Raw genomic sequence first — 17,831 nt, forward strand, 5'->3', positions numbered from 1 at the left:
AAATGTTTTTGTTGGCTATTCCCTGGAAAACAAATTATCCAAAAGGACATTTTGTTAGCAGTGCTAAGCTACCCGGAAACATCCCAGTTTAATGCAATCAAGCTTTTAGTTATTGATTTACTTATGTGGTTTGCATATCAGAAAAAAATTAGGCACAAGTCTTTAAGGCTTGTGCTGCTGAATCCCCTTCCAGCTAAAGTAAATAAAGGACAGCAGAACAGAAAATACAAACCACTGCATCACTGCCTTCACTTAAAAGGATAAGAAAATAGCTCATAGAAAGTAGTTAATATCTGTAAAAGTATTTACTACCTTTAAAAGTGATAAATGACATAATAAGTTTCCCCACTTTCCCATGCTGATCTAGAAAAAGTATAAATAAATTCTTTGACCTTTATAGTGATAACTTCAAAGAAGTTGCATTTTTCACAAATTTCTATTTCATCATCTAATATGCCTGAAATGGAAAAGTTGTTAGAAATTTGTCTTCCAGTAATCTTTTACATTTTTTAAACTGTACATTTGTCTTACACTTAATGAAAGAAGGAAATTTTAACTAGTAATGATCATGACCCCTTAACCAGGAAGATTACTAATTTCTATATGCTAGCCAGTTGCTCACAAAGGTAGAAATAGGCTTCATGGTAGTAATGATCAGTTCAGATAATTTGGTGTGAATTTAGGTTTAGGTTTGTTCTTTTCCCATTTGCTTACACAGAATTTTCATTTGCCATTCTAACACATCACAGTTGCCCAGTCTTGGAAGTTTCTGTAATTCTTTGTGCTCATCCTTATTACCTTGAATAACATAGTTTTGTCTGCAGATGTCCCTCTTGTAGCTTCTCCATTTTACCTGACTGTGCAGGTGCTCCACTTATACCTTACAACTGTTGTTGTAAGATCTAACTATTAATTTTATTCATGTTCTCTCCATTCCAACACTTAATCAAGTGTCTCTCTTTGAAGGTCATTTCTCTTATGCTTTTCCTAAAAGCACTTGACAATTGATCTTTTTGAAAGCTTTATTTGCAAATCCATATAATGTAGATCAATCTTCTTTACACTAATGCTTATTAACCCCTTTAGTGAACCTCAGCAGTTCATGATGAGTGTTTCTCCCTTTTACAAAAGTCCTTTTGAGCTTTCCTTTGGAAATCAAGCAATTTGAGATGCCTCTTAATTATATCCCTTAATATAATGCCTGTTATATTACTTACCAAGGCTTCCTCATCAGATGTTTCTCATTCAACTAGCCCTGAAAGTGTGCATTTATTTTATTAGCCAGTGCCCAGTCCTCTGATACTGATGCACAGTACATGTCACATTAAGAAGTTTTACTCTTTTGTCTTTGAGTTCCTTTGCAATTTTTGGGTGTCTAGGCATCTGATGCATTACTTTCCATTCATTAAAAAAACACCAAACCAAGTTTTTTCTCTTTTTCAGCTTATAAACTCATCATCTGGCCCTAACATGTTGCCTCCTTAATGTGAGGTTTCTGTGAAGAAAGTATTGAATTATACAGCAAAAATACATACAAATTTAGTACTCTTCTATTGCTTTTATAGACTAATAGAATGGTTAGATTGGAAGGGATCTTAAAGGATATCTAGTTCCAACCCCCCTGCCATGGGCAAGGACACCTTCCACTAGACCAGGTTACTCAAAACCTCATCCAGCCTGGCCTTGAACACCTCCAGGGATGGGATATCCACAGCTCCTCTGGGCAACCTGTTCTGTTGTATCACCATCCTCACAATAAAGAATTTCTTCCTAATATCTAATCTAAACCTGCCCTCTCTGTTTGACTCTACTTCCCCTTGTCCTGTCACTACGTGCTCTTATAAAAAGTCCCTCTTTGTTTTTCTTGTGGACTCCCTTCAGGTACCAAAAGGCCACAATTAGGTCACCCCAAATAATTTTCTTTTCTGGGCTGAAAAACCCAATTTTCTCAGCCTTTCCCCATAGGACAGGTGCTCCATCCCTCTAATCACCTTGTTGGTCCTCCTCTGGACTCACTCCAAGAGATCTATGTCTTTATTGTGCTGGCTGCAGCACTGCAGGTGGGGTCTCACCAGAGCAGAGGGGCAGAATCCCCTCTCTCACCCTGCTGGCCACTCTGCTTTGGATGCAGCCCAGGACACGTTTGGCTTTCTGGGCTGTGAGTGCACAGTGCTGGGTCATGTCCAGCCTCTCATCCACCAGCACCCCCAAATCTTGTAACACCATGGTTTTTTTGAAGACATTGTTGGAAGTTTCCTATTGCTGTGGTGCGCCATGGAAGTGATCTCATTTTCAGCACTTTGTATTTCTTATTAGCTATTATTCAGTCTGCTCACCTTATTGCATCTATGTCTAAGCTGTCAGGTTTTAATTCATCTGGATTTTTTCCATGTCAGTGCTCTTCCAGCTTTTTGGCAGATGCCTGCTAGCTTTTGCTCCACTTTAACTGTGCTGACTGGCTTACGCTTTTTCTCAAGTTTTTCATGGTAGAAGCTGTGCAATTGCTCTGTGTTTTCAGCATGGGGTTCTTAAATAGTTTGCATGTTGTCTGCAAGGATTCAATTCATTTTCCTGGTTATTTCTATCTTCTTACTTGTAGTGGTTCCTCAGTTTGAAGGAACATTGGGTTTCTAAAACTTTTGTTAGTGTGGTTGTGATGACCCACCCTTAAGGGGCAGGAGGCACCTAAGATTTGTAAATGCTCTTTGGTCAACAGGAACAGAAAAAGTAAGAGGGTCTGCAAACAATTAGAAATTTTTATTAGTAAATTACACGCTTGGCATGGAAATCAGTGTGTTAGTTCCTGACCTACTATATAAACACCCGACAGTGGAGTTTGGATAAAAGGGTGGGGTGGAAAGGAAGGAAGAATTTAAAGAGGGAGAGATTAATTAAAGAAAGAAAGAGAGAAAGTAAGGGAGCAGAAAGAGGAAAAGCAGGAGAAATTAAAGAGGGAGAGATGAATTAAAGAAAGAAAGGAACAGGGAGAAAGAGAGAAAATGATCGTCACTTCTGGTTCCAGCGTTGATCCAGCTGATAAGCATTGATCTGGCTGTGTCAATCCAGCCGGTGAGACATCCAGGGTCCTGGGGGGCACTGCCCAGGCTTGGGAAGGTACCTTTTTTATGGACAGGTTTCTTGCTTTCTATGTAAATTAATTATCGTGTGCAGGGTGTTCTGGAAAGAGTTTGGAGGGTTTCGTGAGTCATTGGTTGACTCAATCCCACGTTATAGTTCATGACTGCTTCCTGCCACTCATTCCTGCGCTTGTGCTGTACTGTGTTGCAGTTCTTTCTCTTGGAAAAGTGCTGCTCTGTCTCCACCTGGCCTCCCTTCTCCAGCAAAGTCTTGTTCTTTCTCATGACATGTTAATACTACGAATGAGCACTTCTCAGGTCGTTGTGTGGCCTGGGTGGAGTCTGGGGATGCACCACCAGAATCTCTCCCATGACCAGTCAGCTTCTCTGGGCCCCTACAGCTGTGAGGTTGTTAAATTTTGTATTTTATTTGAACACTAATATTTTGAATCTGATATTGTTCCTTTTTAGGGACTGAGGTAGAAACTACTTGGCCTCATGTATTTTTGAATTATGAACTTTCTATTATTGATGTAAAAAAAAATTAGTATCAGCATCATGATGTGAAATGATATTTCCCAGTGTATATGAAGACAGCTGAAGTTACTTGCTAATTCTATTCCCTGCTATGGGGGGGACTGTCAGCATGTCACAGTCAATACTTCCAGGCTAATTAGACAGACAGTGATATCGTATGCTGTGTCTATCTTGTTTGTGACTGAAACCTTAAGCTGTTGGGCTCTGGTTGGCTCGCTAACTTGTTTGAACACTGAACTCTTTTAAACCAGTGTGCACTTTCCCCCCTATGTTTCCTATGTAGCAAATACCTTGATCTATGGCACCAGGTAGCAATGGATACCTTCCTTATGCTATTCTGGTAGTTTCTAGTGCTACTGTTACAGCCATTTCTTAGTTTGAAGATAGCATCCCAGTTCCCCCAACTTTGTTCCTGTGGATACAAAAATGCTGCTAGCAAGGATTTTCTTGCTATTTTCTAAGCCCATGAGAGACTTTTTCTCTCTCACAGAGATAGTAGCAGAGTTATGTAAACAACCAAACACCTGCAGTCTTGAAAAGTCTTGTTTATGGTACAGTAGAAAAATATTTTGACAATGGATGTTTTAGGATTTTAGCCAATCACCCCCAAGGGGTGGCTGATCTTTGTCCAATTGGACTATGAAGAAAAAAGTATGAAAAAGAGTTTGTAAAATAATTAAATAAATCAATCTTGCTGCACAATTCCTGCCTGCTGGATCTTCTCTCCTCCTCCCTATGCTGCGGGACACGGTGATATACTGTAGGGCATTTTAAAAAATATGTTCCTAGGACTTTTCCTGCTTAGGTAAAAGCAGTTATGTGCTTGTTTTATTTTTCTGTTTTCTTCCACCTTGTTCAAAGGGACAGTCTTTTACTGTCCAGCCTTTTGCTATGGCTTGCAGTGTGACATGTGGAACCCTCTGCTTTATCATGTCTTTAGCTCCCTGTACTTCACACAAGTGGATATGTATTTTGAGAACAAATGATCTTTAGGGCCTGATAATATTTCCTCAGGCTAGGTTTAAAACCTCCTCTCTAGTATTTAAGAGTAAAAGCCACAAAGTTTACCTAAATTGTTTCTTCCAAAACCATTCCTTTGATTTCAGGATTGTTCTCATCCTCCAGTGAATATGGACCTCGTTTCTCTCCTGGTCTTCAGCTGCATGCTGAGAATTTATCATTCTCTTTAGTCTGCATTTCTAGGGATATTGGAATGTTTGAGTGGTGAGTGATGCTTGAAGATCCTGAGGTAAGGTATTTTTGCCTTTGATCCTTACTCCAGCTAAGCTGCTGGGCACAATGTCCACATAATTTGAAATACTAAAGGGCAGAGAAGGTGTGAGATTTGGTAGTTCCTTAAAACGGAAAATGTATTACTTTCATGGTTACTTGAACTGCAATTTTCTGTCCTCACAATAATGTTTCTTCATTTGGTAAGACCCACCCACTCTGTTTGTCCTGGTAAACAGAAGGCTAATTGTGTATCTGTCAACTATACAATTAAGTGTTTTACCTTTAAATTTTATTTACTAAGCAGTGGATCAAATAGGCAAGCACAGCCTGGACAACAAATGTTTTGCCTAAAGCAGAACAGGGAATTACACTAGGGCTTCCTACATGGTAGGTTACCACTTTAAGCAGTACTATCTTTCACATAAAATTCTTGTTGAATAGCAACATAACATTATTAAAGGTTAAAATTCTAGTTGTATCTGTTACCTCATCAAACAAGTAAGAAGTGTAATTTTCAGCTAGGATAGCTTTTCTTTCTTTTGTTGTTGTTGTTGTTGTTGTTGTTATCTTTGAGCTGAAGACATTAGGTAGCTGACAAATCATCCACTTGTTAGATGTTTTAAGACAAAAACCATTTTTTGGAATGACAAGCGATCCACGTGCCTATTAGTGCAGAAAATCACAAAATATGTTGAAGTTTTAATTTTTCGCAGCAAAGCAGTTAAATATCCTTGCTTTCAAGGTATTAAAGCCTCGGTGTTATTTGACTTTGAAAGCAGTTCAAGGCAATGTTTACCTTTAGCTCTGGTTATTTGCATTGTAGTTGTATCAAGAGAATGCAGTAGAGCAGAATATCCATTTCCTTAAGTTCCTTCACTTATATTCAGTGTAGATTTTCATCTGTGATTTGTAAGTGATCATCTCTGTAAAGGATAATTTCAACTGCCAAATTTTGCATCGACTATTTTGTGGTCTTGTGAAAAAACATGAAAGTCATGTACACTTTCAGCTTTTAACCACTAGATGGTAGCTAACCACTACCTACTACTCCTAATTGCCCATAGTGAAAGAACCCTCGTTGCCAAAGCTGTGCAATGTGCAACTAACAAAAAAAAAATCAGAATCTTAGAGTATACTGAATTGGAAAGGACCCATCAGGATCATCGAGTCCAACTCCCGGCCCTGCACAGGACACCCCAAGAGTCACACCATGTGCCTGAGAGCATTGTCCAAATGCTTCTTGAACTCTGTCAGGCTTGGTACTGTGACCACTGCCCTGGGGAGCCTGTTCCAGTGTTCAGCCACCCTCTGGTGACAAGCCTTTTCCTGATGTCCAAACTAGTCTTTCTCTTACTCAGCTTCAGGCCATTCCCTTGGGTCCTGTCCCTGGTCACCACAGAGAAGAGATCAGTGCCTGCCCCTCCTCTTCCCATCACGCTGAAATTCTAGACTGCAGTGGGGATAGTGACTAGTCTCCAGCCTGATGTTACCCCATTAACTACTTCTGGTATTATGAAATGAACAAAGTCTTTTGAAATTGTGAAATGAACTTTCATAATTCCTAAAATATATGACAACTCAATATTTTAGTTTAAAAAGTGTTTCTCTGACACAGTTGATTGTGTGCTGCATAGTTTTACTGATCTGCACAGTGGTAACTTACCCCAAATCTGACTTAAGGCTTTGCTGGGTGCTGAGCAGAGACAAGGCTAGCCAGGGACATATGACAGACTAAAATTATTCTTAGAATTCTGAGTTATAATACAAGATTACATATCCTCATTAATGCATAAATTAAATTCTTAAAAATAATCTGACTTCACCATGAATCTTGCACTCCTGAAGCATCTGGGGAAGAAATTTATTCCTCAAATCACGGATTGGAATCAATTTGATCAATTGATCCCAATAAAATAAAGGATAAAAGAGCAGGGTTTTTATTTAAGTTGGTTAAAATCTGCAAGAAAGATTTTTTTCTTTTTCCAAATTATAAAATGTTTATGTAAGTCAAATCTGGTATTGGGATAGAACAAGGAGTCCTTGTTAAGCTCTGACTCAGTATGAACCGTTCTGGTTAAAAATCTGTAAAAAATCAACCTGGATTATTTGATCCATTTATGTAGCCATTATACACTATTCAATCTAATGCTCTTGTGGATGTAAAGCAAACTCTTAAAGCAGTATTTTTATAGCAGTTTAAGACAAAATCAGCTATAACTTTTAATCCTGAGCATTATTTGGTTTTGTGGCTTATAAGGCAAAGGAGAGATACAGGTTATAAGAGTCTGGCATGTAGTTGTTGACCAAGAGTTTGATTCTAAGCCTTCTGGGTTGGTTGCATTAATGTTGTGCTAAACTGGCTCTGCTGGAAGTCTGACTTTTGACCCGAGGATAGCAATGACCTGATGATGGAAGTTAAGCACTGTCTCAACCACTTCATTTTCCATTTTCCTTTTTGTAACTTAATGAGATGGAAGATCACAGAAGTTGAATTCCTTAAATATCAACAATCTTTGAATGACTCTAACCAATATCAGTGTATTATCTAGTACGGTAAATGCAGTCTGCCTAAAAGGTTCTGAGGATATATTACAGCTGCAAGGAGAGTTCCTGTGTAAGGTGTGATTTGTGATTTGTGATTTGATATTACCACATATATGGATTCCCTCCATGGATTAGATTATTCCTTGTCATGATTGACAGTCATTTTAATTTTGCCAGTCTCTAATTAGTCTAAAAATGTCACATTCCAAGTTACTTAAATGACTGAGGTTTCTGGAGTTTGAGGACTGTTTCTTTTTGCAAATGATAAATGAGATGACAGAGATGCTCTGCTAGGCTTGCCATTTACAAACCAGAAAACTAGTTGAAGGTGGGGAAGTTGAGAGCAGATTTAACTGCAGGGATCATGAGATAGTGGAGCTTAAAACCCTGAAAGAACCTTAGATTTTAGAAGATCAGATTTTTGACTTCTTCAGGGAATCATCTTTGTGGTAACCCATGAAGGACTTCCGTAGTGGGAAACAAGACTGAAGAAAACTGCTTGACCTACAAGTGTAGCAACATTGGAACACAGGCTGGGGAGTCTTCATCCTTAGCGATACTCAAACTGCAAACATCTCGAAGCAACCCACTCTAATTGGACCTGACCTGAGCAAAAGACTGGTCTAGATGATTTCTGGAGATTTCTTTCAATTCTCATAATTTTGTGATTCTGTAAGTTATTTGCTATGACTTTATAGCCTTTTAGGAAAAATGTCCATGATTTTTAGGTGGTTTTTCAAGAGATTTAAATAAGGGTTTTTTTCCCCTTATTTTTTTAAAAAAAGAACTTTTATTACTGCATGGCAAAGTTAAGCATGCTGGGCTGAGTTTTTACTTTAGAAATCACATACATCATGCAAAGAAGTACAGAATCATAGAATGGTTTTGGTTGGAAGGAACCTTAAAGATCAGCTGGTTCCAACCCCCCTGCCATGGGCAGGGACACCTTCCACTAGACCAGATTGTTCACAGCCCCATCCAGCTGGCCTTGAACACCTCCAGGGTTAGGGCATCCATAGCTTTCCTGGGCAACTGTTCCAGTGCCTCACCAACCTCCCAGTGAAGAGCCTGCCCTCCTGCTGCAGAAGGCCATTCCCCCTTGCCCTATCACTACATGCCCTTGGGAAAAGTCCCTCCAGCCTTCTTTCAGGCCCCCTTTAGGCACTGAAAGGTGCTGGAAGGTCTCCCCTGCGCCTGCTCTTGTCCAGGCAGAACAGCTCCAACCCTCTCAGCCCATCTTCACAAGAGAGCTGCTCCAGCCCTGTGATCAAGTTAGTGGCTCTCCTCTGGACTCCTTCCAACAGAATGTAAATAATTAATTCTTCAGTGGTTTAAATATATTCATAGGAATTAACTCGATATGTAATAATTAATAACATGTTCAATTTTAAACGATAACTCTGTAAAAGGTTCAGAGAAATCTGTGGATGTTTGCTTTTACCCTAAATGCAATTTTTCAGTCTTCCTCTTTCAAATATGTATGCACAACTGGATTTGACTATAGTAGGTGGGGAAAATGCAGATAATGGAGGGAAAATGGTTTTTACTCGTGATTTTTATCAATGCTAAGTTTCTTAAGTGCTTTTAGACATTATTCACATTGATATGAGCAGAAGCAGAAATATTTAGGGATATTTTCAGCCAGAAATAGCTGTAAGAATGTCTGTTTTCTTGTTCCAAATACTGGATAATTAGATTGTTTTTCTTGGCATTTTCAAGAGGACATTGGATTATATTCAGTCACTGAAGTGGAAAAAATTAAGGCTCTTTTAGGAAGAAAAAAACCTAATATTTCTTGCTGAAGAAAAATTGCTGTATTAAGCAGCCATTGTAGAACTGAAAAATAAGTGTGACTGAATGTACTTGTATAAAAAATATGAATAGAAAACTCAGTAATTTACAAGTCTGTAGGTAAAAGATATTTGAAAGTTGCTTGACTGTAGTTGCTGTATATTTAAGCAGTCACCTGTGGCAAGGAAACAAAGATGCCTGTTGACACAAAGATTGCTTCAGAAGGCTAAACACAAATCAGAGAAGTAGTCATAAAATTGACTTCTGCAAATAGTTATGTTGCCCCTGAGTATGAGGAATTGTATCCAGCCGTGTTTGTATGTAAACAGTATCACCGTAACAACACTGTGGTTGGTAGCAGTAACTTTCAAGGCCTAATCTATAAGCAGTAAACTCTGGTGGCTAGAGACCTCTTGTTTCTGTGGTAGTGCAATTTAATTTTCAAGCAATTTGTATGCATGCTAGAACTGAATTTTAAATACGGAAATAAGGTTTATAGTTGCCTGTTTTTTTAGGTCCTTACTCTATTTTCGAGAGTTGGCGTTCCTAGTGAAAAGGAATGAAACAAGTGCAAACAAAAGGTTGGGGGGAAGAGTGCAAAATGATGAATGTTGGAGCTTTCTCCATGGTTTAGGGCTTGTTCCTGAAAAACAGTACTTGATGCTTATATTGAATAGTACAATGTTTAGAGCTGGAAGAAAGCAACTTTGGAAACGGAGCATTGGCAGAGTGATAAAGGTAAGGAAAACTGAATTTTGAACTTGGTTTTGGCTGATAATTATATAATTTGAATAAAGGTGTGTATTGAGGGGGGAGGGCATAGAAAAATGTGTGTTCTAAAATAGGTATAAGTGGATGATGTTGGTTGCACAATTTGTTTTGAAAGGCAAATTTGCATTGGAGGTGTTTATGCATTTGGCTAGTGGTACTTGTATCTTGTCCAGATTGTTGCAATGGTCCGGTAATGGTCTAATTTCACAAATGCTATATTAGTACATTGAAGAGTTTGATGTTAGATCTGGCAACAAAACAAAGGTGGACTCTGCCACCAAGGAAAATAGAAATGTAACTTCACTTTTCCCATACTTCTAAGTTGGGAATAGAATTTTGAAGGCAATACTTAGCATTGAGAAACAACAATAGAATACAGAAGTCATTAAGATATTTAGACTAATTTTAAAAGCTGGTTATTTAAGCATACTGTTCGTGAGTTAATGCAGTGTGATAACACACATGCTGAGCTCTGATATTCGAGATTTAAGAGTTAGCTAAGGGGACTGCCCGAATTCTTTAAGGTTTGTATTTTTTTGGAAAGAGGAAATCAAAACATTGAAACTTGAAAATTGAAAACTCAGGGTGCTTGAAAATGTGTAAAATAGTTTGCAGTTTACTTTTCAAGGAAATTCATCAGCAAGGATTTTGTAATATAAAACTTATTAGCAAGTTAAAGGAGTTACAAAGGAATTCCATGTTGGTTAAATAAATTTTGGATAAGACAGTAAATTAACAATAGAACCATTCTCACTTTTTGACTCTTTCACTATTGAACTTTCCAGTGAAGCCTTTCTCATCCATAAGACTTTGATTTCAGCATGTCCAAATTCAGTGATGCACAGTATTCTGACAACAAAATACGTCGTTTGCTGGATAAAGAGCGTTCAGAACAAGTTTTATCTTGTGTACATATGACTTGCATACTAAATAACATTCTTGTTAATTCTATTCAGGGTGTCTGCACCAGCAGCTACAGTCTGTAACAGAGAAGCTGGCAATAGTCAATAGCTGGCTTCTGAGCCTGTTGTTTCAAAAAAAGAATCCCTGGAATCTCTGACTTGTGCTCTTTTAGTACCTTCTGCTTAAATATATATACTGTGTACCAGCTAGGAAGCTTCTTTTAAATTTTAATCGAATCTCCATTTATTTCTTCAGACTGATGGTGAGATGTTTATGGGTTTAGGTATATGTGAAGATAGATTTAGGAATCTCTCCCTTTTCTTCAGGAGATGATGTCTATTGAAATCAGTTGCCTGTGCCAAATTGTTAGTATTTAGGTATTAGGAATTTTAAGCTTTTATGTAAACATAAAACAAGCTGCTTGTTATAACTGGACTAACCATCAGAAAAGGACTTTTCAGTTAAGTAGTTTAGCTTTGGATCTTCATCTGTTGTGGGACTCTGTCATACGACCTTTCTTACCATCGTAACCAAGAGTGGTAAAAGAAACTAAAACTAAACTTGGCTGTTTTACCTGTGTTGTTCTTCACATGAAAAACTGAGCTGAAGCTGTACCATAAAAAACTTGGACAATCATTCCAGGTATTTAAGTGACACAGAGTTTATATCTTGTAAATACTGCTCCTTCTGAATCTTCCTACATCATGGGGCCATTAGGAAGAGGCTTTGATGTATGACCTTGATCAGAGTTGCTGCTGCTACTTTTCAGGATTTGCATGTCAGTGTTACTGCACGGAACAGCGATTTGTCTCTTACCTACATAAATGATAGCATGTGTGTTTCAACATCCTTCCATATTCAAACCTTACCCTTTCAGTGCTCTAATTTTGAATTACACAGAGCTGTCTATTCTTGGGTAATTTTTTTGTAGAGATGCTATTTAGACCTATGTACTTCTGTAGTGAATCCTGCAGGATATAAAATTACAAAATCTCTTAGGCCGTGACCACAATGCTGGTTGAAGTGAGATGTGAGGGTAGCTAAAGGGGAAAGGGAAGAATGAGAGGTAGAAAGCTCAGCATTTTCTTGTAATTAACTCTCTGAGTTTCCTAATTCCAAGTAAAGAATATCTTAAAAATTTATTCTTCTAGTAGCATGTAAATGGAAGCTCAGAACCTAGACTGGAAGACAGTTTCCAGTGTAGCTTCTTAGTGTTTTTAAATATGTGTTAGTGACTTGCTATTAAAAGCACTGAAGTTAGGTTTCTTCTACTTTTCTGTGTACAACCTAATCCTAAAAGTGAGGTAGAAGTCTTTTCTAATGACTGCAACAACTAATGTGTGAGTTTGTGATTGAGCAACACTTCATTTGGGGAGGAAGTTTGTAGAAATGGTAACTCATCAAAATATAGAAGCATGAGAGCTTGAATTTCATTGAGTGTTCTAGGATTGCAGCAACTATCAGGAAAAAAATGTATGGAACTTGCGTTAGTTATAGAGATATCCAACATATCAATGCAAATGCCTTTCAGTATGACGTGATAAATACAAGTCAATGTCCTAATCTTGATAAAACTATAGCTTTACCATTTAGTTAATAGTTTCCTGTTTCTCTAGGTATGGTTCATTAAGTAATTTAAGTTAATTTTTTGATATCTTAATGAACACTCTCGTTGCTGGACTTAGACATCAAATAATTCCCCAATGCTGTATGAACAGCTATGCACAATAGCTTGTATATTTGTTATAGGGTTTGAGACACAGCACTTAAAAAAATTTAAAAACTGGAAACAAATGTCAGGGCATGATTGCTCAGTTTGAGAAGAAGGTGCTCATGATTTCAGTCTACACAAACAGCAACTTGTAGAAGAAATGAAGGCTATGAACTTGTCAAGAGCATCTGCATAGGTGGAGCTGGTGACTAACAACCAGTGTAAGATGTAGTCTTGTATAGCAAAATATCTGGAGCTCTATGTTGGAAACACTGGCAGAATACAAAAGTAGTCTCTCTGTAGTTTAGGTAAAACAAAAGGCTTCTTGCTGTAATAAATAGAAACTAATTGGTAGAGTATTGGTTGTATTTTTTCTTTTTTTTGTTAAAGATGCCCTATCAGTCTGTTCAAATTACTGGAACAGTAGTTTCGAGGACTCTAGTGTTATCAACTAGTGTGAATGAAGCTGATTCAGACAAGATGGTTGCTTTTTGCATGTCTAACTAGGAGGAAAAGTTCTGCTCATGTTTAAAAATATTTAGGAAAAGCCAATCCTGTCATGACACTTCAATCAGGAAACTGGAGACCATGTTAGGGTATGAGAGAGGTAAAATAGCATAAAGTACGTGTACTACTTAATCTGCTACTGTATTCTTCAGACACATCTGTGTAAAGAATAGGATTTGTATGTTTGTCTTTTATATGGAAAAATATTTCTAATGCATCCAGCGTTTATGAAGGCATGGTAGTAGTTACAAGTTTACCAAATATTTGAAAATTCCTTTAGAAAGTAGGAAAGATATTTACATAAGGGTATAAAGTATATTATGCAGGTCCTTTTGGCTCTGCAAAAGCTTGTGGATAAATCACTTATGCATACTTTATAAAGTTACTAGTTTTCTCCTAATCACTGGGGAAATAAGGATTGAATTTACCACCAATGAAACATTATTCTAAATTTCTTTTGAAAATGAAATGATATTGAATCTTGTAATCTGCAACCACAATAAAACCCGTAACTATTCCAGAAGGCTATTTTGTCTATAATGTAATGAGGTGTGTTACATATGGGAATTCAATTTAATTAGAAGAGTAGGCTTACTGCTTGAAGAATGGTATAATAGCTATAGTTAAGCACATTTGTAAACACTTGTGTACCTTGAGGCTTGTGGTTTGTTTTACTTCTCATTATATTAAAGAGATAATGTATAAAACCTAGCTTCCTCCAGCAGTATCTGTCTTTATTAGAGAATGCTTACAATATCTTCCATGAATAACAAAGATCAGTCAGAATCCTGACTTGACTTGATGGTCATACGTGACTAGACTGAAAAGCTGAGACAAAGGACTTAGGGAGTTGAAGGTAACTTGCAGAATAATGAAGCTGTACATGCAAAATACATTTTTTTTCTACAAAACCTTTCAACAAATTAGCCTTCTGTACAACATTATTTATGATAGAAATGTTGTGATAAATCTGAAAAGAGAACACCAGAAACAAACTGTAAAATTATAACAAAGGCCACTTCTAAAATTTTTGAGTGCCATAAAAGCATAAATCACAAGTGTGGAAGAATGTAATAGCCTTTACTTTTTAAAATAAATTTCAAAGCTTTCTTTGTTTTTGTTTTCAAATTAGATAGTGAATTTTTCATTGTCCACTTTGTGTTTTATAACAGCAAAAGCTCAAGGAAGAGGGGGAGGCTAAACGTGCTCATCTGGATGGCAGGCATGATTACTTACTGGATATCATTGCCTCTTGTGTGAATCTGGACAAAACAGAAGTAGAAGATGCTATTCTTGACGGTAACCAGGTAATCTGATGAATTTGAGAGTGAAGCTCATAGTATACTTTGTAACTAATATTACCATTACAATTCTTGGTGAGATAGTTGTCAGACTTCATGTCTGAGATTACTCAAGTCTTCTCCTCGAAAAAATATTTTTCAGCATGTTTTAATTAAGTTGAATGAAAGTGTCCTTAATTCCAGGACCTATTGTAACAATATTGATTTTTAAAGTGATTAAAATTTCTCCTTTACAGTGGTTATAGATAATATGGTAAAACCTGTGACTGTATTTTATAGTGAAACCACAGTGTGAAGTCTTCCAGTCCTTGAGTATACGGCACATAGAGGTTCAAGAATCCACAGCAGGTCCCACAATGTTTTTTCTGTAAGGCTACCACCAGTGTTTGTGAGACTACATTGAGACCTAGTTTAGCAAATTAAAATAGGTAGAAACTACTTGACAAAATAGAATGGCTTATGTGATCTGACTGACAGCATGAGGGCTAATTTCTATATTGAGATATTGAAAAATATCACTTTTTAAAAATATCACTTTTTTCCAGGTAGACAGAAATAGATCTTCTTTTACTTCCTGACGCTAAAGTAAACATGGCTGTGTTTGGGTTTTTTTGGTTTGTTTTCTCTCATATTCTCTTTCCATCTGTGTGCCTTCAATTTATGCATTCCCATTTCAGTGCTAATATTGTTGAGAAACTGAAGAAAGACCAGTGGAAGACCAGTAAGAGAGAGAGGGACACAGGGCACGAGAAGTATGAGATGAGGGAGAAGGTTGAGTGGCAGTCAAATAGTAGCCTCCAGTTGCATGAAGAGTGGTTGCAAACGTGACAGAGCTGAACTACTCTGTGTTTGCAGATGAAAACTCCAAAGACAAAGCCACATCTTGCAGAATTGCCACCAATGGCCACCCTTCTTCATCAGAAGGGTAATGAAGTGTGGGAATATGTTACTTCAAGTCACTTGTGGAATTTCTGTCCTTGGGCTTTTTGAGACTCAGCCTAGGAAAAGCTCTAGATTATCTGAGCTGTTGTTGGTGATACAGAAGGCTGGCCTCAAGGCCTCCCAGAGGTCCCTTCCAACATTTCTGTGACTTTGGATGATAGCAAATGCACTGTGCAGAACAGTGCCACGCACATTAAAAAGCAGAATTTGTTTCAGCCTTTGTGCATTCTATCTCTAAATAGGTTTCCTGGCAAACTATACAGCCTGAGAATAGCTGTCAGATGAGGAAAATATTGGCAATGGCTGTACTTGGAAAGAAAAAAGTGTAAGAGTTGTTTTGACCTCATCTTGGAGGGCTCAGCCAAGGTTTTCTGGAATAGAAGTTTGTTATCTTGGTGTAACTGAGCCTTGTTATTGATGGAAGAGGGATAATTGTGGCTTTCTTCCTGCTACTGGTGATCTTTTAGCCTTTTATTCTGCACTGGGAAGCACAAATGGTACCAGCTAATGTTTCTGAAAATAAACTTGAAGGAGCCTTTTCTGCTACAGATAGCTATGCAGTTAGAGACTACATGAAAGAGTGACTCACATCTAGAAAAATAATGGGTTAGGCCAGACTTTCAAGTACTGAGACATGGATCAGCATACTAGCATAAAGCAACTCAGTTTCTTCCTCAGCCTGGATGGCCTATACAAGAGACTTGTGGACTGCACTACCAATACATGCTTCAGTGATGTTTAATGGCAGCCTTGAACTGATGGAGAACTGTGAAATTGTCCTGATGCTTATAAATAAATAAGTAAAAATAAATAAATAAATGTTTCCTCTCTTGGTATGATACGAATCAAATCAGTGATGTATCTTAATGATTAAATATCTTAATGTGTCAATGATCTTAACATGGTTTCAAACAGATAGAGCGCATTGACAGATTCCTGGCCCCTGGAGGTCTGCGTCATCTGATGTTCTACTATCAGGATGTGGAGGTAATGGATACAGGTAAAGCAACTTAAATTCTCCTGCAACATGCTATAGTTGTGCTAAGCAAATGTGCAAGGAAAAAGAAATAGTCCACTACATTTTCTGGTTTTTCTTTAATTTTTCTTTTTCAAGTAATAGGGCAGTATCTACAACTGCATGATAGAGCCATATAAAAGGACCTTAAGCCTGAACCATTATTTAGAAGGAATAGAAAAACAAGTAAATGCATAGAAATGAAAGGCTTTTGATGCAAGAATGGCAAAACTAGATGAAATATTTCTTACTGTGCCATGAAGAGACTGAATGCTGCATATTTTCTGTGGATAGTTCTGTGAGGTGCCTCCAGGATACTGGGAGATGAGATACTCAGAGATGCACAAATAGTGATTGAACTGTTTGTGCAGAAAACTTTTCTTTGAAAAATAATCAACGGGTCTTAATTGTCTCTTTTGTTTGAATCTGTAGAGTACTTTGGCCTTCCAGGAACAGGAATGAACTCTCATTTGACCAAGAAGAAGAAACTTAAAGTATTTGTGACGGAGGGAAAAGGAGTTGCTTTAACTGGTGTGTGTGTTTTCTTCATTAGATCTAATTTTTCTAAACCCATCACAACTGAGAATATCTATCAGGTAAGTCAGTGACTGCTCATCTCTGTACAAAATCTTGTGTAAAATTCATTTTTACCATGGGGTATTTGCTCTCAGCATATAATTTGACAGCTCTTGACGTGGAGGAATGAATAAAAGGACACAGATGGATTAAATTAAACAGGACAAAAAAGGGAGGGGAATGGAAAAACAGACATTATCTTGTGGCAGCAACTTGAAGTATATCATTGATATGAAAAAATGATGCTAAGGAAGAAAATTTAAGACAATCCATAATGACAATATGTCAAAATTAGTCAATACCTAAATACTAAGGTGTTAAATTTCAATAAAATCTAGAAAATTCATTAGTAAAAAAAAATTATTAAATACTTTATATTTATTATATACTTTTGTATATGTAAATTGTATATAACTAAGTTTTCACTGGCTAAAGACCCCTTGTATTGTGTCTCTTTTACAGGAAGTAAATTTTAGTATGATGGATATAGGTCGAGATGGCTTATTAAAAAGTGTTGAGCAGTTGATATCAGAAATCTTCATTCCAGCCTTGCAGACTATGGACCATGGCTGGATTGCACCTCAACAAGTTCCCAATATTAAGCAGGACTTCCTTCGTGCCCTTGAAGCATTTGTTAGTGTCCTATCAGGAACTCAGCAAAGTCTGTTGGAAAAGGTAGTATGTTCACATGGCAAATAGAAAGTGAGCCAGCTGTAGAATGTCTCTATCTCTGAAGCCTTTGAATTAACTGCTGTTGTAGATTACTCATAAGCATTGCTTTTGTTAAACTGGAGAATAACCCATCACTTCTGTTTGCTGTCATCAGTACCTTGTTATACTTTATTCTGTGGTTTTAACAATTCTGTACGTGCTTCTGTTCTTGTTTATTCTGGGGCAGTTCTTTAGACCTATCAACTTCTTGA

At 37.4% G+C, this 17,831-nt stretch overlaps 1 protein-coding gene across 1 annotated transcript in view; it reads left to right on the plus strand.

Moving 5' to 3' along the window:
• The first annotated feature begins 9,813 nt into the window (after positions 1 to 9,813).
• DNAH5 (dynein axonemal heavy chain 5) overlaps positions 9,814 to 17,831 on the plus strand; it is a 116,477-nt gene continuing 108,459 nt past the window's right edge. Inside the window, exons 1-5 of the mRNA XM_032117873.1 lie at positions 9,814 to 9,920; positions 14,247 to 14,381; positions 16,233 to 16,317; positions 16,765 to 16,928; positions 17,371 to 17,583. Coding sequence (XP_031973764.1) covers positions 9,843 to 9,920; positions 14,247 to 14,381; positions 16,233 to 16,317; positions 16,765 to 16,928; positions 17,371 to 17,583 — 675 coding nt within the window. The 5' untranslated portion in view covers positions 9,814 to 9,842. The remainder of the gene's footprint in view (positions 9,921 to 14,246; positions 14,382 to 16,232; positions 16,318 to 16,764; positions 16,929 to 17,370; positions 17,584 to 17,831) is intronic.

This window comes from Corvus moneduloides, chromosome 1 (assembly GCF_009650955.1).
Source record: "Corvus moneduloides isolate bCorMon1 chromosome 1, bCorMon1.pri, whole genome shotgun sequence".
NCBI classification, from domain to species: domain Eukaryota; kingdom Metazoa; phylum Chordata; class Aves; order Passeriformes; family Corvidae; genus Corvus; species Corvus moneduloides.